Below are 22,581 nucleotides of genomic sequence, written 5' to 3'. Positions count from 1 at the left end.
TACGTGTTTTATTTCTAATATCGCAACTGCACTGTACCAAACGTGTTCTATATTAATAGCATGTTGTTACAGAGTGTCGGCAATATCAGAAGACCGTCATATGTCCGGATTTGCCTTAGGGTCTGCTCAGACACATCTGTCCAAACATGCCCAGGAAATAGTGCTGCCATCTACTGCTCTTGCAAATAGAGAACATTATTACAAAACTGCTGCCATATAGTTAGGGTTGCCACCTCGGCCATGGTTTCCTGGACACTTATGAGTTACACATGCTGCAGGGTGTGCAGAGGGAAACATGCATTGTGCTGCTGGACAGCAAAAAAATAGTGATGCTGGACAGCATTATTCATGTTCCTCCCTGCACACCCTGCAGCATGTGTAACTCATAAGTGTCCAGGAAAACATGACCGAGGTGGCAACCCTACATATAGTGTTCCAGGAACATGCACACTCCTGAGTTTACGTCCCTGTTTTTCAACAAAAGATACCAAGAGAACAAAGAAAATGTAATAATAGAAGCATATCTCCCAAAAACTGTGGCTCAGAGGCTCTGGAGGTTGATGAGGGCCTGTCATCATTTTGTTGGTGGAGCCGTGTTGGGAGAGGCAGGATCGTGTTGTGTCTGGGCAGTTTATGGGCATGTCTGGGTTTTCCATGGATGATAATAAAGAAATTCTTAAAACAGAGACTTATGGCCCCTTCAGAGGGACAGTGGGTCAGAGCTCAGAATCAGGGACTGTCCAGAGCAAATAAAGACAGCTGGGAGGTCTGTAGAGGTTAGGGTTGCCACCCGTTCCTTAAAGGATTACTTTCTGTTATAATTTTTAAGCTAAACAACTAACATATTAAAGTTAATAAACATTAATTAAAACCTACTGACCTATATTTTCTCCAAAACGAAGTTTCATAACGTTCTAAAAGTTATATCTTTTATTCGCCGATGATGTCACGTTATCCTGCCCACTATTTTCAGCACTGAGTGTTCAAAATACTTAAACCAATAACTTTGTGTTTAAAGCGCCATTTTGAAACCTAGGTATTGTAAACGGATTGGTACAGAGCAAAGGATACCCACGGAGTGGGTTTGGAAAACAATTAAATTTGCAGACAAGATTTCTGATATACGGTAGAGATATGTTAATGAAATGCTATTGATAAAAAGCGTATTTGGGGTAGTTAGTTAGTAACAGGCATAGAAAATATTTACTTACAGTGGCCCTTTAATATACAGAACGCTTATAAGTTACACATGCTGCAGGGTGTGCAGGGAGGACTATAAATAGTGCTGTCCAGAAACACAATACATGTTCCTCCCTGCACACCCTGCAGCATGTGTAACTCATAAGTGGCCAGAAAAACATGGCTGAGGTGGCAACCCTAGTAGAGGTAAATCAGAAAGTTGTTTAAAATTGCCTGCTCTATCAGAATCCTGAAAGAAAATTTTGGTTTCATACCCCTTTAAGCACAGGGGTATGAAATGGCTCAGCACTAAAAGGGTTACTGTGTCAGTCACATCTTGATTGTGGCTATAAAATCCGCCATCTTGGGAGTGGCACATTACTAATGGTATTCACACCATAAGTTGCTCAGTCTCCAAAAAAGAAGGTAGGTTTACTTGCAGGTGCAAAGACATTTGTAATTGGAGTATAGTCTGTAATGCCTTTAATCTCCTTTTATAATGGTTTGTAATTATGTATAAATATATATTCAACAATAACATTGCATTTTATCCTAAAACAATTATATACTGATAAATAAACTGAACCTTTGTGATAAATGAAAGTGTGATCTGCATGAACTGAAAAGGATACATGTTTCTTTCTTATGAATAGGATTGCCACCCACTTTCCACAAAAATTCTGAGCACAATGCTAGAGTGGGCCACAAAATGCACCCCCCAAAAGCTTTACCTTAGCCCCCCAGTCTTAATCTCACATGCATATTTTTCACAAGTGTGCAGTCATTTTACCCCTTGTCTGCCAATAACTAACAAATGAATACATTTTATCTCTGGCTGACAGTAACTCACAAACAGAAATAATTTGAATCCCTTTAATGTCCCTCACTTGTCTCTGCTCCATATGTGTAAAGCTTTGAGGCATAAGAGGCCTTTTACACTTAGCTCTCACTTAGACTTTATAAAACTGGAGATTTAAAGGAACAGTCAACTCCAAAATATTTATTGTTTAAAAAGATAGATAATCCCTTCATCCCCCCCAGTTTTGCATAACCAACACTGTTATAGCAATATACTTTCTTCCTCTGTGATTACCTTGTCTCTAAGCCTCTTCTGACAGCCCTCTGATCACAACTTCTTATTTCTCATCTATTGACTTGCATTTTAGCTGTGTTGTGCACAACCCACGGGAATGAGCACAATGTTATTTATATGACTCACATGAACTAGCATTCCTTTGTTGTGAAAAGCAAATAAAACAACATGTGATAAGAGGCTGTCTTTAGTGGCTTAGAAACAGGCAGAGATTTAGAGGTTTAAATTGTATAAAGTATATTAATATAACAATGTTGGTTGTGCAAAGCTGGGGAATGGGTAGTTAAGGTGTTATCTATCTTTTTAAACAATAACAATTTTAGTGTTGACTGTCCCTTAAAGTATCCAGTATTTTTGTGTAGGTTTTACTAGACAGCCTGCTAAAATACTGGACTGTCCAGCTGAATACAGGACACTTGACAACCCTAGTTAAGAATCATGCCTGTGGTGCTAATGCACAGGAGATTAAAAGGATTTAAAAAGTGTGTGTGGGGGGGGGGATTATGATTAGTGTAGAAGAGTCAGTCTAAGTATACAATGAGAATCTCTGTTTCTAAGGGTAGAATGAGGGTATTTGGCCCTTCGTTATAACCTTGATCTTACTTTCACCTATAATTAAAAGCAGGTGAAGCACTTTGGAATTGTAATATAGATGTTTAACCCCTGCTAAGCCATTTTGCACCCGCCCTGTACTAGAGCAGGTTTAAAGGGACAGTATACACTCATTTTCATATAACTGCATGTAATAGACACTATTAAGAATAAGATGCACAGATACTGATATAAAAATCCAGTATAAAACTGTTTAAAAACTTACTTAGAAGCTGTCAGTTTGGCTCTGTTGAAAAGGCAGCTGGCAAGCCCACTGCAAGTGGCAAATAAGACACTCCCCCCCCCCCTTCTTTTGCATATGAAAAGACCCTTTACACAAACAGGAGCAAGCTGGAGAAGGTAGCTGACGGTATTCACATAAAACTTTGGGGCTTGGTTAGGAGTCTGAAAATCAGAGCAATGTTACTTAAAAATAAGCAAAACTATACATTTATTTAAAAAAAAAAAAAAAACTTTATGGGCTATATAAATAGATAATCTACAAAATATTTATGCAAAGAAAAAATGAGTGTATAATGTCCCTTTAAAGGGCCATTATACACTCATTTTTTTCTTTACATAAATGTTTTCTAGATGGTCTATTTATAAAGCCCAAAATGTATAATTTTGCTTATTTGTAAATAACATTGCTCTGATTTTCAGACTCCTAACCAAGCCCCAAAGTTTTATTTGAAAACCGTCAGCTACCTTCTCCAGCTTGCTCCTGTTTGTGTAAAGGGTCTTTTCATATGCAAAAGAAGGGGGAGGGGGGAGTGTCTTATTTCCCACTTGCAGTGGGCTCTCCGACTGCCTTTTCAACAGAGCTAAACTGAAAGCTTCTAAGTTTTTAAACCATTTTATACTGGATTTTTATATCAGTATCTGTGCATCCTATTCTTTATAGTAGTGTCTATTACATGCAGTTATATGAAAATGAGTGTATACTGTCCCTTTAAGGTGCAATAGTCATTTCTGCTGAGGGGAGCTAAATAACCACCATGTGTTACACACAGTGTGTGTGTGTGTGTGTGTGGGGGGGGGGGGTTATCACACAGCAGTACTGCTTACAGGTTGCATTTAGTGTATTGTAGGAAGTGTTACTGACCATTACTAGAGGATCTCACTATCCCTCTAAACAGACTGTGCTCCAGCTCCTCCCACCAGCAGCAGCAGTGTTTACTGGAGCATTTCTGTTTTCTGTCGGGGGGGGGGACTTAGTTTCTCCTGCAAAAATAGTGCAGGAACTCCGTGTTTTATGTACCTTTTTAAAGTGACCCTCGGTCTAGAGATGTGAGTGTGAAAAACTAAGTACAAGGAGGATTTAGATGAAAAACAAAATGCGCAATAACTAATCGTTCAGATTATGAGTCTGGCAGATAACTGCAGCTCCCTTTTATTTAATGACCCAAACTCTGACAACCGTTTAGTTCTTAAGGCTGAAACCTTCACTGCATTGAGCTCAAAGTTCCCAAGCCACCTTATTTAAAGGGACATTTAACACTAATACAGGAATCAAGAGTGCACCAATTTTGAATCCTAGGTTACATTGTAGGTATTTGAAGGAGAGGAAATGGTATAAAGAAAGGTTAATGTAGGTTGTATGCATCCCTGAACAGTAGAGTCTTTAGGGAGGTCATGAGCAGAGCGAAGGGGATGGGAGGGAGAGTATCTAAAGACAAGGTCTGAGACATAGGGGGGAGCAGTGCAGTTAAGGGCTTTGTATGTCAGAGTGAAAATGTTGTGTTTAATCCTGGAGGCAAGAGGAAGCCAGTGAAAGGATTGGCAGAGAGTTGCAGCAGATAGAGTGATGTGTAAGGAAGATGAGTCTGGCAGAGGCATTCATTATGGATTGTAAAGGAGCTAGGCGGCAGCTGGGGAGACCAGAGAGGATAGAGTTGCAGTAATTGAGATGGGACAGGATGAGAGAGTGGATTAACATCTTAGTTGTGTCTTGTGTAAGGAAATACCTAATTTTAGAGATGGTTTTTATGGTAGAAGCAGCAGGATTTAGCCAAGGACTGAATGTGAGGAGTGAAAGAAAGATCTGAGTCAAGTGTGACCCCAAGACATCGGGCATGTGGGGTAGGGGTAATGATGGAGTTGTCGACAGTTATAGAGAGATTGGGGGTGGAGATTTTGTAAGGAGGGAAAATAAGGAGCTCAGTTTTTGAGAGATTTAGCTTGAGGTAGTGAGAGGACATCCAGGAAGAGATGTTAGAAAGTTAGTGACACGGGTTAGCAAGGAAGGAGAAAGGTCTGGTGCAGAGAAGTAGATTTGGGTGTTGTCAGCATACAAATGATATTGGAACCCTTTGGACTTTATTAGGGAACCTAATGATGACATTTAGATTGAGAAGGGGACAGAGCCTTGTGGTGACGGGACAGCGGAGGCTCCAGAGAAGACTATACTAAAGGTACGATTTGACAGGTAGGAAGAGAACCACTAGAGGGCTGTGTCAAAAATGCTGAAGGATTGGAGGGTTTGAAGCAAAAGAGGGTGGTCAACAGTATCAAAGGCTGCGGACAGATCAAGGAGGGTAAGAGGGGGAAGTAATCTTTTGATTTCGCTGTAAATAGGTCATTGGTAACCTTAACGATTGCTGTCTCTGTGGAGTGATGGGGACGAAATCCAGATTGCAGTGGATCGAGGAGGGAGTTTAATGTAAGGAAATGGGATAGGCATGCATATACTAGCTTTTTTAGAAGCTTTGAGGCAAGAGGGAGTATGGAAATAGGGCGGTAGTTGGATGGGGAGGTTGGATCAAGAGAAGGTTTTTTTGAGGATAATTGTGACCAGTGCATGTTTCAGAGATGAGGGAAATATACCGGTGCTGAGGGAGGGGTTGAAAATGTGTGTGAGAATAGGGGTAAGGGTAGAAGAGAGGGAGGGGAGCAGCTGTGAGGGGATATGGTCAAGAGGACAGGTAGTAAGGTGAGAGCTCAGTATAAGTGCCAAAACTACTTCTTCAGTAACAGGAGAGAAAGAGCTAAATTTATGGCTATGCGGGTTGTGGTTGATTTGCGAGCGTTTGAGGGGGTGAGAGAATGGAAGTATGTTGAGAGCTGATTTTGTTCTTAAAGTGTCTGGTAAAGTCTTGAGCTGACAGAGAAGTTGTATTAGCGGGTGGGCAGAGAAGAGTATTGAAAGTGGAGAACAGACGTTTTGGGTTTGAAGAAAGAGTAGAGAAGTAATGTTGCTTATAGAGATTAAGGGCAGAATAGTAGGAATTCAAAATGAACTTGTAATGAAGGAAATCAGCTGAACTGATCTCCAGTGCCACTCAGCAGTACGGGAACATCTGCGTAGGTACCGTGTCAGAATTATGCCAGGGCTGAGGATGAGTGTGATTTCCGATCAATGTTAAGAGGAGCCAGATTGTCAAGGACCGGTGTAAGGGTGGAATTATAGTGGCAGATTGGTTGGGGCAGGAGATGGATGAGAGGTTTGAGGGGATTAGGAAGCTTTTGCTGATCTAATGACATAATGCTTCTGTAAAGTTTGGTGTGAGGAGTAGAAGGAGGGAGAGTTGTAGGGAGGGATGAGATGTTGCAAGTGAGGAGATGGTGGTCAGAAAGAGGAAAAGGAGAGTTTGTGAAGTTTGAAATAGTGCATTGATCGCTAAAGATCAGGTCAAGAGAGTGACTATCTTTGTGAGTGGGAGAGTCAGTCGATTGTGACAAACCAAAAGAGGAAGTGAGTTGAAGTTTTGCAGAGGAGGCAGTGGGATTGTCAAGAGGGATATTGGAATCGCTAAGAATGAGGGCAGGGGTGTCTGAGGAAAGGAAATAAGGTAGCCAGGCAGCCAATGATCTAGAAATTGAGTTGAGGAGCCAGGGGTCGGTATATGACTGCAACACGTATAGAGAAGGGAGAGAATAAGCGAATCGTGGGTTTTGAATTAGGAAAATGTGAGGGAAGAGAGAGGATGTATTTGTTGCAAGGTGCAATGAGAGGAAAGTAAATTTTGACCCCCAAAATCTGTTGCATATCTACAACCACCAAAAAACACCCATGCTAAATAGTTTCTAAATTTTGTCCTGAGTTTAGAAATACCCAATGTTTACATGTTCTTTGCTTTTTTTGCAAGTTAAAGGGCAATAAATACAAGTAGCACTATGCTATTTCCAAACCACTTTTTTTCAAAATTGGCGCTAGTTACATTGGGACACTGATATCTTTCAGGAATCCCTGAATATCCCTTGACATGCGCATATATATATATATATATATATATATATATATATATATATATATATATATATATATATATATATTATTTTTTTTTTTTTGAAGACATCCCAAAGTATTGATCTAGGCCCAATTTGGTATATTTCATGCCATCATTTCACCGCCAAATGCGATCAAATAAAAAAAAAAATCGTTCACTTTTTCACAATTTTTTTTTTTTTTTTTTCTCAAACTTTTTAGGTTTCTCACTGAAATTATTTAAAAACAACTTGTGCAATTATGGCATAAATGGTTGTAAATGCTTCTCTGTGATCCCCTTTGTTCAGAAATAGCAGACATATATGGCTTTGGCGTTGCTTTTTAGTAATTAGAAGGCCGCTAAATGCCACTGCGCACCACATATGTATGCCCAGCAGTGAAGGGATTAATTAGGGAGCTTCTAGCGTTAATTTTAGTTGTAGTGTAGTACACAACCCCAAGTATTGATCTAGGCCCATTTTTGGTATATTTCACTGCCAAATGCGATCAAATAAAAACAAATCGTAACATTTTTCACAATTTTAGGTTTCTCACTGGAATTATTTACAAACAGCTTGTGCAATTATGGCATAAATGGTTGTAAATGCTTCTCTGGGATCCCCTTTGTTCAGAAATAGCAGACTTCTATGGCTTTGGCGTTGCTTTTTGGTAATTAGAAGGCCGCTAAATGCTGCTGTGCATCACACGTGTATTATGCCCAGCAGTGCCGGGGTTAATTAGGTAGCTTGTAGGGTTAATTTTAGCTTTAGTGTAGAGATCATCCTCCCACCTGACACATCACACCCCCTGATCCCTCTCAAACAGCTCTCTTTCCTCCCCCACCCCACAATTGTCCCCGCCATCTTAAGTACTGGCAGAAAGTCTGCCAGTGCTAAAATAAAAAGGTATTTTTTTTTTTAATAGAATATTTACATATGCTACTGTGTAGGATTTCCCCTTCCCCTCTACCTTATTTGGAGCCATATTGGGTACTGGCAGCTGTCTGCCAGTACCCATTTCATATAAAAAAAAATGAATAAATATATATATATTATATTATTATTATTATTATTATTATTATTATTATTATTATTATTATTATTCATTTTTTTTCTGTAGTGTAGCTTCCCCCCTTTCCAGATCCCTTTAGCTATTTATTAACCCATTCCCTTTCTCCCATTTAAAAGTATTATTTTTTTTCTGTAGAACAGCGGTTCCCACCCACGCCCGCCCGCCACCCCCTGTGCACTCTCGCGCATCTGTGCACGCCCCCGACGACCATGCCCCCCCCCGCCCCTCTCTTAATCCAAAAAGCCATCAATGGCAGCCCACCCGCCACCCACTTCGGCTCCCACCAACCAGCTATTTTCAGCCATCGATGTCCGGTGCAGAGAGGGCCCAGAGTGTCTCTCTCTGCACCGGAGGGGTAAGAAGGGTTATTGCAGGATGCCTCGATATTGAGGCATCACTGCAATAACCGGAAAGTGGCTGGAAGTGATCAGGTTCGCTTCCAGTCGCTTTAAACCCCTAATTTCGTACAGGGTACGTCGCTGGTCTTTAAAGACCAGTTTGTGCAAGACGTACCCTGTACGACATGAGTCGTTAATTGCTAAGTCAAAAGACAATTTAAAAGGCCAATTGAAAGTTAGATTCTGGTCAGGTCAGGGTGAGATAAGTTAACATCAACAAGACAGTAACATTTTGATGAGGTTGAAGCTATGGCATACAACAGCTATAAATGTAAGAATAATAGCAGGCATTGATAAGGATTGGACATTACATGGCAATTAACAAAACATTAGAAATAAGACATTGGGGTAACATTACAATAAGTGCAGGACTAAATTAAAACCTAAAATTATATATATTATTATAATAATAATTTTTTTTTTTATGGATTAATTATTTTTTTTTCCAACCATCCTAGATATTGCAAGATTGTCACGAGTTGGGAAGTCTGCCTATTTTTCCTGTCACTGATTTTTATAGGGACTGCTCAGCCATCATCCATAGTATATTCCCACCACTTTAAATGAATATTACGTAATTCAAATTGAATTATGCATTATTTGAATTGGAAAAATTTAAATCGATATATTTGTATTAATAGACAGTGCTAGTTCATGTGTCATATAGATAACATTGTGCTCACTCCCATGAAGTTATGTATGAGGCAGCACTGATTGGCTAAAATGCAAGTCTATCAAAAGAACTGAAATAAGGGGGCAGTCTGCAGAGGCTTAGATACAAGGTAATCACAGAGGTAAAAAAGTGTATTATTATAAGTGTTAGCTATGCAAAACTGGGGAATGGTAAATAAAGGGATTATCTTTCTATTTAAAAATAAAGATTCTCAGGTAGACTGTCCCTTTAATTTAGCGTATGCTCTAGAATATTTAAAACATATAGAAATATTTTTCTTTTTGTTATATAATTAAATTTCTACTTTACTATTAAACTCCTGAGATCAGATACTTTTACACACCAGCCTATATGGTTTTAGGGGGCTTCTGGGCATGGTCTATAAAATGTATTGAGCTTGTACCTCAAATATTTACAATTATATTATTTATTCAGGCACACGTTCAATACATTTTATAGATTTTATAGATTTCTTTTCACATTTGCCTCATTTGTTTGGTATTATTTGTTAAAGGAGCAGCAATGCACTGTTGGGAGCTAGCTGAACACATAAAACAAATTAAGACTTGGCTAATATGATGTTCTATAGCAGTACAACACAAATGTCATTTCAAGGAGTTTACTGTCAATTACGTTCTCTCCAATGTTCCCAAAACTTTAACCTTCAAAAGAGGGACACAAAATAAAGTAGGGAGTTTTACAACAGAATTGCACTAAAGTAACATAAAAACAGGTTTGAGATCTGTGCATATCCTAAAAGGGCTAATTAATTAAAAAATAGTTTGCATACAAAAAATGTTTAAAAATTGCTGGCAAGTATTTTCAAATTTTCAAAAATAAGCAAAATGAATTACATAGCAAAGCTGCCTGGAGCAGCCAACTCCACCCCCCTTATCAGTGTTTAGACACAGGCATTGTATTTCAACTGAGTTCACAGCTTCTAGGCATGCTCCAGCAGATAATCCTTATGCATATTTGTATTCTACCAAAACAACAATATAGATACAGATATAAAAGGAATTGTGTGGGGGGAGTTAGAGCTTTACAATTCAGAAACTAATTAATGGCGAGGCACTGCGGTATACATTTGCAGGTAAAGTAATTAAAGTACATATTATTCTGTTTTGTCTCTATCCCAGCTTGCTTTATGTCCCTTAAATGGCAAATACTCACTCACAGATCACAACATATAACTTCAGTACATTTTTATTTGATTAGAACTAGATACATGAAATTTATTTGCATCAGCTTTAATTTTATTTTGTTGTGTTTATTAAAACTGTATGTTACTGAAAGCCAAATCCATACCCACATTTGCTGCCAACCCTATGCCCACACAACCTCATAGGCACAGATGATCAAAGGTTCTCCAACTTGGAGAGAAATTATAGTGCAGACTTAACAGGGGCTGAACTCACTGGTGTAAAATACTTAGAGAATATCATGAGAACTCAGAGAGATTCCTATACACCCTGGGATCGTCCCTCCCACTTTCTGAAACTCTCAGTTTTATTTTACATAGAACAAATACAAAGTAAAATGTCTTTTGTAAAATATACACATACATTACCAAAATTAGAAACATACTTTGTATAAATTATACAAAAACTTACAAAGCATAATTAGAATCTGTCAAATGGACCCTAAAAACATGGATGCATACAACATCTTAATGCACTAACATATAAAATAAAAAGTGCAAAGTTTAAAAGCATAGGAAAGTCAAAATTCAACTTCTATGATTCAGATAGTGCAGGTAATTTTTTAGACTTTTAAATCCACTTCTATTTTCAAATGTGCTTTGTTCTTTGTATCCCTTGTTGAAAAAAAATATGCACATATCCTACAATACTGGGAGCTAGCTGCTGATTGGTGCCTGCACACATTTGTCTCTTGTGATTGGCTAACTAGATGTGTTCAGCTAGCTGCCGGTAGTGCAATGCTGTTCCTTCAGCAAAGGATAACAACATAATGAAGCAAATTTGCTAATAGAGGTAAATTGGAAAGTTGTTTAAAGTTGTGTGTTCTCTCCAAATCATGAAGGAACATTTTGGGGTTTCCTATCCCCTTTTAAATGTAATACAAATTAAAGATCATCATCTGACATATAAAGTAATATAAAATACAAAGTGTAAATGTAACAACTCTCATGTCATATCATTCGATATTGCACTGGGCTTGTCTCTCCACATGTAGAAATCACTACTTGGAGAAGTACAGCAACATCTGCCTTTCTAGAATGATGTAAGAGATCTTGCAGTCCTGGAGGATCATTTTTGAATGATTTCATCTGAGTGGAGAGCTTTACATAATTAGGCCCACATAGGGTTGCCACCTCAGCCATGTTTTCCTGGACACTTATGAGTTACACATGCTGCAGGGTGTGCAGAGGGGAACATGTATTGCACACAAATAGTGACCCTGACCAGCACTATTCATGTTCCTCCCTGCAACATGTGTAACTCATAGCTGTCCAGGAAAACATGGCCGAGGTCCAACCCTAGGCCCACAGTTTGTCAGGTCCTTCTGAAAGTTTCCACTTTTTTAGTTTCCCATTAGTTTTAATTTCAATTTAAATAGTTTGTGTATTTTTTTTCTTAATCTGAAATATTTTTAGTGTTTTATTTTATTTCTTATATATAATAAACAAAAATATTGAGTTTAATGTCCTCCTAAAGAGTTCAATAAGTAATTTTAGTGTAGTTATACTATTTGGTAAGTTTGTAATCATTTTATATTCCATCTTTTTCTTCTAGTTCTCGCTTACTGCTCTATTTTAGCAATCTATCCAAGATGCTCTCTCGTCAACGATCTACTTGCTTCTTATTGGAGAATCCCCGTGTACAGGGGTCAGATTTTGTGGGAATGCTCAGTTTGATAGGATATCCTGGAGCTGGGAAACTCAAGGGGGAGGATTTTGATTGGCTTTGTGAAACTGAGGAAGCTGGTCAATTTCTGGCTTGGCTTTGTGGGACGGTAGATCAGAGGAACTCTCTTAGTGATGAGCAGTTGGAGGCTTACCAAGCACTGTTGGCTTCTGGGCAACCAATGTTGGGAGCAGATGAACTTCAAAGTCTCTGTGTTGGAGGAGTAGAAGATAATAGTGACTTGGAGATGTGTAATGAACAAAGTTTAGAGGAGCTGGAAGAAGAGCTTCAGAAATTGCAGAGCCTTAGAAACCATCGGGTTCAACGTCTCAACAAGATGGAGTCTTTGAGGTTTTCGTTACTTCGCAATCGCGCTTCATTGGAAAATTGGGAAAAGGAAGAAGAAAAACGACTGAGCCATGTTAAAGAAAGGCTCAAGGTAATGAGTTCTCAGGATAATGCTGCTCTTTCAAGGATCAGGGAAACTACTACAAAACTTAAGCAATTGTACACTGCCAGCTCTCCTCCTTACCCATTTCTTTCAAGCCTTAATCTGGAACAGCATATAGGATTAGAGGAGGCAAGCTGGGAAAAGGTAGAGCAGTGGGCTAAGGAGTCACACCCCATGAAAAAGGAAGATGTGGAAGCTAAAAAGAGGACCCTTAAGGAAATGGAAGAAGAAACTGTGAGATTACGAACGGCTTGGATGTCTCAGAGAATGCCGCTAAGTATTGCACGTGCGGATTTGAGTGGCAAGGAGGAAGCGCTAAGGTGGTTAGAAAGTAGAGGAGAGGAGCAGGTGAGTCATATAGTGACCAATCACCCTTTTGTGTAATTAAATAAAAAAGTAATGGCTATTAACCTATTGTATAAAGACTTTCTTGAAGGGATATGAAACCCAACGTTTTTTTCCTTTCATGATTCAAAAAGAGCATGCAACTTTCACATTTATTTAGATTATCAAATTGTCTTTGTTCTTTTGGCATCCTTTGTTAAAACGCAGGAAGGTAAGCACAGGAGCGTGTACGTATCTGGCAGCAGTTTTGCGAGAATATTATACGTAAGAGCACTAGATGGCAGCCTTTTCCTGCCATGTAGTGCTCCAGACATGCCACCTACCTATCTCGGTATCTCCAACAATGAATACCATGAGAACGAAGCAAAATTGATAATAGAAGTTAAATTGAAACTTTTTTTTTTTTTTTTATGTCAATTTAAATGTTAGGAATAATAATTTACTATCCCATGCAACTTTTCAGTTTCCTCCAAAACACTAAAATATGATACCACACTAGCGGGCACAAAAACTAAGACGGAAAGGGAAATGGCTGTATTGTAAATGCTGTAAAGCAGGGCTGCCCAAACTGTGGTCCAATAGGTTACATATGATTCTTCAATGTTTATTGGAAGCATTAGAGTTGCTGTTAGTTTTTAGTATTAGAGTTGTTGTTGGTGTTTGTAGCTGTTAATATTGTTGTTAGTATTAGAGGTGGTGGTGGTGTTAGTATTAGAGTTGTTTTGTTAGTATTAGAGTTGTTGTTAGTATTAGAGATGTTGTTGCCAATCCCGCTATTAATGACCAAACCTCCCAAAAAATATTTGAGTGTCTCTACTACAAAGATACATAAGACAACCATTTTTTGAGAATTTTATATTTATTTATTTTTCTCATGAGAAATGCTGGTTACTGACCGATGCGTTAAGCGTATTGGAGGCTTTGCGTTGTTTGTGAGAATATTAACCATTGCTCTGTTTCCTTGTTTCTAAGTGTTCTATGTTCTTGAACTTCTTTGGTATTTCTGATACATTTACAGATATAAAATGGTGGCGCTTTTCTTCCCAGGGCTGTTGAAATCTCCACATGTGTAATCTCAGAGAAACACCATAAAATATTAAATGGAAGATACTCACAAGAGGTTTCTTATAATAGACTTTTATTTACATAAATTACTCCAAAAGATGGCTTCAACTCAGGCAATGTATCAAATAATTGTTTTAATAAAATTATTAAAATCCAGTATATTGTTCAGCTCAAATGCTTATATAAAGCTCCACGTGTTTACGCGTTTTGATGGTGACACCCACCTTTCTTACAGCCTACAAACGTCAAGTGAATTAATAGAACATACTTTTTCCACATATCTTTAATGTACTGTTTCCCTTTCCATCGATATTTTTACATCCTCTTGTGTTTTTTTTGTTTTGTTTTTTTTTTGTGTCATTTCAGATATATGATCTTTTGAAGATTCAGTCAATGGAGAGAGATATTCATTCTCTGGAGGCTGAAGTGACAACGCTTAAAAATGTACAACTACCTGCATTGCTGCATGACCTCTCTCTGGGTCCATGCCTTCCTGCGTATAAGAGAAAGCTAGAAATGGATGACCAGATACTTAAACGGGCTGAACAGGTCCAGGAGCCAGTATCTAGAATGGCGATGCACCAGATGTCACGACTGCAGCTACTGGAGATTGGAATGCAGGTTGAAATGAGACAGCACCAACAAACACAAACAAATTTCCGAGAGTTGAAAGATAAGATGGAATATAGAGCTGAAGAGATGGAAAGGAGAATGTTAGGACTACGGTGCTCATCACAATGGCTGCCCCCTATACGCATTGATAGCAAGGACCAAACCTCAGTGAGGTGAGAGCATCAGGCAGAGGAGGTCCTACATGCTACACGTAAAGATTGATGGTGGTAATGTTAAAGGGCCCAATTTGTTTTTCCCTCCCATAAAGAGACATGAAAGGCAAAATAAAATCTTCATTATTCAGATGTTAACAAATTTTGAATTGACCTATCCTTAGTATCCTTTGTTGGAACCCTTTGGTAGAGGTGTAGTTTAGTGTCCCAAATTCAGAAAGGTACCACATCCCACCATGGGGGGGGGGGGGAACCATGGATAGGTTCCCATCGGCGGTTGCAGCGCCCAGGAACGATATTGGAACAGAGCGATCTGTTCCAATACCTGCCCAGGGTGCTGCAACTGCTGCTGGGAAACTATCCATGGTCCCCCCTCACGTTACCTTTCTGAAGTAATTCCCAAGGTAAAATGTACATTTCTGAAGTAATTCCCACAGTAAAAATATTCTGTTTAGTTAAATGCGGAGTTGATGGCTCTGTTCCAATATCGTTCCCGGGTGCAGCTACCGCTGCTAGGAACCTATCCATGGTTGCCCCCCCCCCACAGTGAGATGTGGTACCTTCTAAATTTGGGAGGCTAAACTACACTTTTACCAAACTCTTTTCATAAGAGCATACTGCGGCAGTCTCGGATACGTGCATGTGTCTTGAGCACTATGTGACACTGCTGCCACACTCTTAAGCCTACCTCAGTATGTCACAAGCACTTCTTTAGCAGAAAAGTTGCTTGTTAGCTTATTGGGTGAAAGAGGCAAGGCCTTCAGGTCTACAGTGTAAGTGGGTGCAGCATTTAAAAACCTGCATACCCTGCTACAGTTTAATGCTGCGGAACCTGTTGGCGCTCTACAAATAACTGATAATAATATTAATGTTTAAGGTTCTCTTTCATGCAACCTTACAGTAATAAATCTTCTGCTTCTATCTTATCTCCCCTAGTAGGATACAAACGTGTTGGCTAAAGTGATGCCACATCATGGCTTACAATTTCTTAATTCTGTAATTAAATAGCTATTTATAACTGTCATCCCCTGAAAGCTCTTTCTGCCCTAAACATATGGGCCCCTATTTATCAAGGTCTGGTGGACCTGATCCGACAGTGCGGATCAGGTCCGCCAGACCTCGCTGAATATGGCGAGCAATATGCTTGCTGTATTCAGCATTGCACCAGCAGCTCACAAGAGCTGCTGGTGCAACGCCGCCCCCTGCAGACTTGTGGCCAATGGGCCGCCAGCAGGGGGTGTCAATCAACCCGATCATACTCGATTGGGTTGATTTCCGGCGATGTCTTTGTGACCGCTGCTTCATAACTGCTGTTTCTGGCGACCCTGCAGGCTCGCCAGAAACACGGGGCATCAAGCTCCATTTGGAGCTTGATAAATATGCCCCATAGTATCATAGGTAAATATTTAAAAAAAAAAAAAAAAAAAAAAAAGCTTGATTTCTGATAGCAAATTTTTTTTAAATTTCATTGTACTTGGGAGAAAAAAATTGCACTCTGTACCTTAAGGGGTTCATACAAATATAACAAATACAAAATGGGGGTTTAGTTAAGTACACCTAACAAAAACATTTTTATTTTAGCAAACATATTGTGGGAGTGCTGCCAAAATGACCAAAGTAAATACAAGACAAACCAGTATTGGTGCACATCCAAACAAATGAGACCGCAACCACATATTTTATATATGCAGCAAAATATTGCCTGCAAAAAACTTTATTCTTTTAAATAAAATTGGGATCTTAGTCACACAATATGGCCATATTCTGCCCAGCCAATCACCACTTACAAGGTGTCCCAAGATAGACTGGTCCTAACACTATAAAGTTCAGTCTTAATGGGCTGAATCATTCAATTCAAATATACCAAAATAGAATACCATCATTGGGGTACTATGCCTCAAATCAAGACTGCATAGATTGAGACTCCCTGGCTATATATATATATATATATATATATATATATATATATATATATATATATATTCATTCGCTGGTCTTCATAATAAATAACTTTTAATTCAGGTCATCAGTAAAACGACATAACATTTCGATGTAGTCCAACACCTTTGTCAAATGTCATGCATAAAACAAGCCACCAAAAAACGGAATCCCAGACAAACACACATACCCCACCTTGGTGGGGTATGTGTGTTTAAACGCTATGTTTTACTGAAGACTATGATGTTGTTTTATGAAGACCAGTGAGTGCCTTTTTTGATGGGACAAATTAATTCTGCCCTTAATACCCCACGTGAACATTTGCTATGATACAGGGAGAAGAAAAACATATTGTGTATCCCACTAGTTGTCAAATATAACCCTGCTGTAGAAGGAATACGAAAAATCATAAAAGACTTACTGCCACTACTCTTAGAGGATCCCACACTCAAAAAAATCTTTCCAAAACCCTCTATCCTGGCACTCAGACAACCACCCAACCTAAAACAGAAACTGGTCCACAGAAAGCTACCCCTTGATATAAAAAAGAACACCCAGAATCGAACAAAGCTCTCTGCAAACTGTCAACACATTTGTGAAAGCAGCACAGCTAATCACAAGAGCAAATCCTATAACATTAAAGGGGCATATTCATGTATATCTGCAAATGTGGTATACATGATACATTGCACTGCATGTGAAGTGGGATGTTATATTGGAGAAGCAAGACAAAAACTGCACCTTTGGATGAACTTACACAGACACTCAATCAAAAAACAATGTGAAACAAAATACTGTACCCCTGTTGGTCACCATTTCACCCAACCTGACCACTCCATCCAAAACATCAAAATCAAGATTCTCAGAGGCAACTTCAAAAACACCATGGAAAGAAAAACCTATGAAATGAAAATGATAATGCACTTCTACTTGCTAAATTCTGGACTAAATGTGGACTCTGATTTCTTAACCCATTATCATTTTTTTTTTTTTTTTAATGTACTTTTCATATACTGTAGTCAATTACATTCTATATTCCACACTCTCTATGCATAGCTACGCAGGTAAGCCTATGTCCACACTTTTGTCATTATTATTATTATTATCCCCCTTTTTCTTTCTTTCTTTCCTTTCTCCTTTTTTGACTCTTATATTCCCCCCCCATATTGATTCTATGTTGATATATAATATTATGTCAGTATATGCTTTGTGTATAACCATATATTTCCCCTGCCTATTATCTTTTACTGACACTATCTGCCTGTCTCCTAAACCCCCATATGATTTTTACGACACCCCCTTCTCCCCCTGCATTCAGACCTCTGTAACACTTTGTATTTTTAGCCTGTGTTTTAATACAATCTGTAAATTCCATCAAATTAGTCAGTATTGCTTCAGACTTGAAAAAGGAAGACACTCTTCCGAAAGCTTGTCATCTTATAAATGTATAGTTAGTCCAATAAAAAAGTATCATTGCTTAATGCAATACTCTTGTTATTTTGAGATATACATACATACATACATACATACAGTATGTGTGTGTGTGTGTGTGTGTGTATATAATATAATATATATATATATATATATATATATATATATATATATATATATATATATATATATATATATATATATATATATATATATATATATATATGTCTCTATCCAGTGAGTCTCATTCTATGCCGCCTTGATTTGAGGCATAGTATTGCAGTGTTGGAAATCTATTTTGGTATTTTAGAATTGAATGATTTAGCCCAGTAAGGCTAAACTTTATAGTGTTGGTAGCAGTCTATCTTGGGACACCTTGTAAGTGGTGACTGGCTGAGCAGAATATGGCCATATTGTGTGACTAAGATCCCAATTTTATTTAAAAGTATAAAGTGTTTTTTGCTGCATTTATAATATGTGGTCTCATTTGTTTGGATGTGCGCCAATACAGTTGTTTGTCTTGTTAATACAAATGTACCTTTCAATTTGTGCTGGAATTTCCCTTTTAAATATCAAAAATATGCAATCAAGCAAAATGTAACACTTGATTTAGGTGAGAAATTCAAAGTAGCAAAATGAATAATGGCTAGATTTGACAGGGTCACAATATAGAATGTATTCCCTCTACTATTGCAAAGCATCTATTCATCCCTTTATTTTAAGATTTAACCAAATAATAATAATAATTTATATAATTTAAATTTTTTATTTTATTTGTTTATTGCTATGTAATTCTTTTGACTTTTTCTTCTCTAGACTCTCCTTGATGCTCCCTGATCCAGCTAATCAGTCAGAGCTTTTCCCAAAGTATGAAACTTTACAGCGCCGGGCTATGTATTTTTTCCAAGAAATTATGTCTCTGAAGAACAGACTTCAAAGACCGTTAACACATCAGACCGAAATTTTGGAGCAAGCGTGTAAAGACCTTCTTCAAAGCTTGTGTCGTGGGACTCGGAACCTACAGAGGAGAGAACCGGTCAGAACCACAGCATAGAAACATAGATTTTGACAGCAGATGGGGCCCAAACGTTGCTTTGTTCTCTTCATATCCTTTGTTGAAGGTACATCAGTGCACTACTAGGAGATTGCTGAACCCATCAAGTGAGTAAATAACAGGCAAATGTGTATCCACCAATCAGCAACTAGCTACCAGTAAGTGCACTGCTGCTCCTGAATCTACCAAGGTATGATCCTTTAAAAAAGATAGAATGAAGCAAGTTAGATAATGGATGTCAATGGAAAGTTGTTTAAATTGTATCCTCTATCTGAATCATGAAAGAGGAAAAAAAGCTGGGTTTTATGTTCCTTTTAATTAGTTTGTGCCACAGACTTAAAACAAGAAAGCATGAGTTGTTGTTGTTTATTTGTAGAGCGACAACAGATTCCTTAGCACTATAAACATAAGCATAATATGAAGAAAACATTTATAGGGATCAACTGAGTAGAGGGCCCTGTTGTAAATCAGCTCTTATGAAGGGGAGTTACAAACAGCTGGACTCGTAGGCTTTATGCTAAGGGGGTTCAAGGGGATGACTAAAGGAGGAGAGGAACTAAGATAGGAAAATGTAAGTGTATATTATATGCATCCCTGAACAGTAGAGTCTATAGGGAGCACTTGAAACTTTTTAAAACTAGGGGAGAGTCTTGTGGAGCTAGGCAGAGAGTTCCACAAAATAGGGGCCAATCAGGAGAAGTCCTGTATACAGGAATGGGAGGAGGTAACGAGAGGAGGAGAGTAGGTCATGAGCAGAGGGACGGGAGGTAGTGTATCTGGAGTCAAGGTCTGAGATCTAGGGAGAGCAATGCAATTCAGGGCCTTGCATGACAGAGTCAGAATCTTGAGTTTAAATATGGAGTCAAGAGGAAGCCAGTGAAGGGGCATGGTAGAGAGGTGCAGCAGATGGAGAGCGACTTGTAAGGAAAATGAGCCTGGCAGAGGCATTTATTATGGATTGTAAAGGAGCTAAGCAGCAAATAGGGAGATCAGAGAGGATGGTGTTGAAGTAGTCAAGGAGGGAAAGGATGAGAGAGTGGATTAAAATCTTAGTTGTGTCTTGGGTAAGGGGTTTAGAGATGTTTATAAGTTTGAAGTGGTAGAAACTGGCCAAAGACTGAATGTAAGCAGTGAAAGAAAGATCTGAATCAAGTGTGACCCCCAAGACATTGGCATGTGGGGCTGGGATTATGATGGAATTGTCTGTTATAGAAAAATGGTGTGTGGGGGGATTCTGGAAGGGGGGATAAGGAGCTTAGTTTTGAAGAGGTGTATGTATCTTGCTTTCTCTTACATATACCTCTTTTGTGCAGAGTCTCACCCTTGCCTTCGAAGACCTCTCCTCTACAGTTTCGCAGTTTAACCAGTGGTGTCACGACTGCCTAAGAGATTTGGAACAAAAGAGACGAACGGTTCAGACCTCGCAGCTTGAAAAAGAGAGACGGCTTTATGTTCTCTTTTATCGGAATTCCAGCCAGTTGGTCAGAGCTGTCCAGGATCTTGAGAAACGTGCAAGAGACATGTGCAAAAGAGACTGAATTATCTTTATGTTTATACTAAATCCACTGAAATAAATTTAGCATCTATAAGTACGTGTCAAGGCTTCTTATTCAGATAATTCTAACTACTGAGGTTTTTTTTTAAAGGAAATATTTCCATTTTTGGTCCATTTCTGCCTTGTATAATCCATGCAGTAGTTTCTTACTACATATTGCTTTAACATTTTTGCTCTTTCTTTAGAGTAGTTTGTTAATAAACAAATAAGCATTTTTTGCCTGTTCCCTGGCACAGATGTTAGAATATATTCAAGGATCCACAGGTGGGTGACAGCAGAATATATAAATTTATTTGGTTTTACACAGAAACAGGTAGCGACGTTTCGGAATAAACTTCCTTAATCATGCATACAGGTGAAATGATTTTCTCTCTATATATAGGTATATACCACTAGGTGGCGCCAAACTGCAGGTTATAAACATTAACCCTATAGGTTTCAAAGTATCAAAGTGAAATAATATATTATTAAAAACAATATAACAAATCTCCTAACTGTTTAGAATACCATGCTATTTACCATAGTTTAACAGCATTGTACAATATATACAAATTTATCCACAACCTAAAAAAAGAAAAACATAAATTTCATAGAAAAAAATTATTTTCATAAAAAAACAGAAAGGTCCCAATCTCTATTGAGGCCATTAGGTTCAAGGGTTCCTAATTTGAAAATCCAAAATGCTTCACGCTGTTTCAACAGCTGCTCTCTATTACCCCCTCTGCGAGGTCTAAATACACATTCAATAATTTGGAATCTTAATTCATTAATTTGGTGACCCTTTTTATAAAGTGATGTGCAACTGGAGCTTTCTTATTGCCTGTCCTGATACTACTTTTGTGCTCTATGATTTTGTCTTTGATGATTCTAGTCATCTCTCCGACGTAGCCACGTCCACATGGGCATTTGATCATATATACAACAAATTGAGTATAGCAAGAATGGTAGCCTTTTAATAGTGAAATTTTTCCCTGTTGTCGGGTGATAGAAAACTGGACTTTTGGACATATTGTTGCAAGAAGAGCAATTAAGACATGGATAGCATCCTTCATTTTTGCTAATTATTACTGTTTGTATAACAGACTTGCTAGGGCCAATATCTGCCTTAATCAGTTGTTTCCTTAAGTACAGACCTTGTTTATAAGCTGGCATAGGAGGAGATTTAAATTATTTAATATTAGGGTTACATTCAGTTAAAATTGGCCACTGCTTTTTAACGATTTTTTTGTATATCGGCTGATTGTGAATTATATTCTGATACAAAAATAATACGGGGGTCATTTATTAACTTTTCATTCTTTCTTCTCAACAGCGTTTCTCTAGATAAAGACCTAGCATATTACAGTTCTCTATCAATTAGTGCAGGTGGGTAACCTCTATTTAAGAATCTGTTACAAATTTCTTTAAGTCTTAAATCTAGGACATCTTTATCAGAAACAATTCTACGTGCTCTAAGGAATTGGCTACGGGGGAGGACCCTGAGTAAAGAAGGAGGATGGGCACTATTAAAATGAAGTAGGCTATTTCTATCAGTGTCTTTTCGGTATAAATCAGCCAATAGTGTGTGCCCATTTTTAATAATCTTAGTGTCAAGAAATGAGATATTATCCTCGCTCCATGTGAGTTTAAATTTAATACTACCAGTGGCACAGTTCAATTCATTGACAAAATCACAAAGGGATCCAACGTCACCCCTCCAAACCCCCAAAGCTATCATCGATATAGCGCCACCAGCAGGTTAATAAATGACCCCCGTATTATTTTTGTACCAGAATATAATTCACAATCAGCTGATATACAAAAAATCGTTTAAAAGCATTGGCCAATTTTAACTGAATTTAACCCTAATATTAAAAAATTTAAATCTCCTCTTATGCC

At 38.2% G+C, this 22,581-nt stretch overlaps 1 protein-coding gene across 1 annotated transcript; it reads left to right on the top strand.

Annotated features, from left to right (window-relative positions):
• The first annotated feature begins 12,005 nt into the window (after positions 1–12,005).
• Positions 12,006–20,686, top strand: LOC128636588 (HAUS augmin-like complex subunit 3). Its single transcript, XM_053689582.1, has 4 exons — positions 12,006–12,878; positions 14,307–14,725; positions 18,911–19,130; positions 20,462–20,686. Exons 1-4 carry the CDS (start codon positions 12,006–12,008, stop codon positions 20,684–20,686), a joined length of 1,737 nt encoding a protein of 578 aa, XP_053545557.1.
• Positions 20,687–22,581: the final 1,895 nt, after the last annotated feature.

Source organism: Bombina bombina, chromosome 7 (assembly GCF_027579735.1).
Source record: "Bombina bombina isolate aBomBom1 chromosome 7, aBomBom1.pri, whole genome shotgun sequence".
Lineage (NCBI taxonomy): Eukaryota > Metazoa > Chordata > Amphibia > Anura > Bombinatoridae > Bombina > Bombina bombina.
The sequence above is the reverse complement of the archived record's forward strand: the minus strand, read 5'-3'. Positions and strand labels throughout refer to the sequence as shown.

Coding starts and splice junctions, on each gene's coding strand:
- LOC128636588 (XM_053689582.1), top strand. CDS start 12,006: ATGCTCTCTCGTCAACGATCTACTTGCTTCTTATTGGAGAATCCCCGT. Junction 12,879..14,306: donor AAAGTAGAGGAGAGGAGCAG/GTGAGTCATATA, acceptor GTGTCATTTCAG/ATATATGATCTTTTGAAGAT. Junction 14,726..18,910: donor AAGGACCAAACCTCAGTGAG/GTGAGAGCATCA, acceptor TTTCTTCTCTAG/ACTCTCCTTGATGCTCCCTG.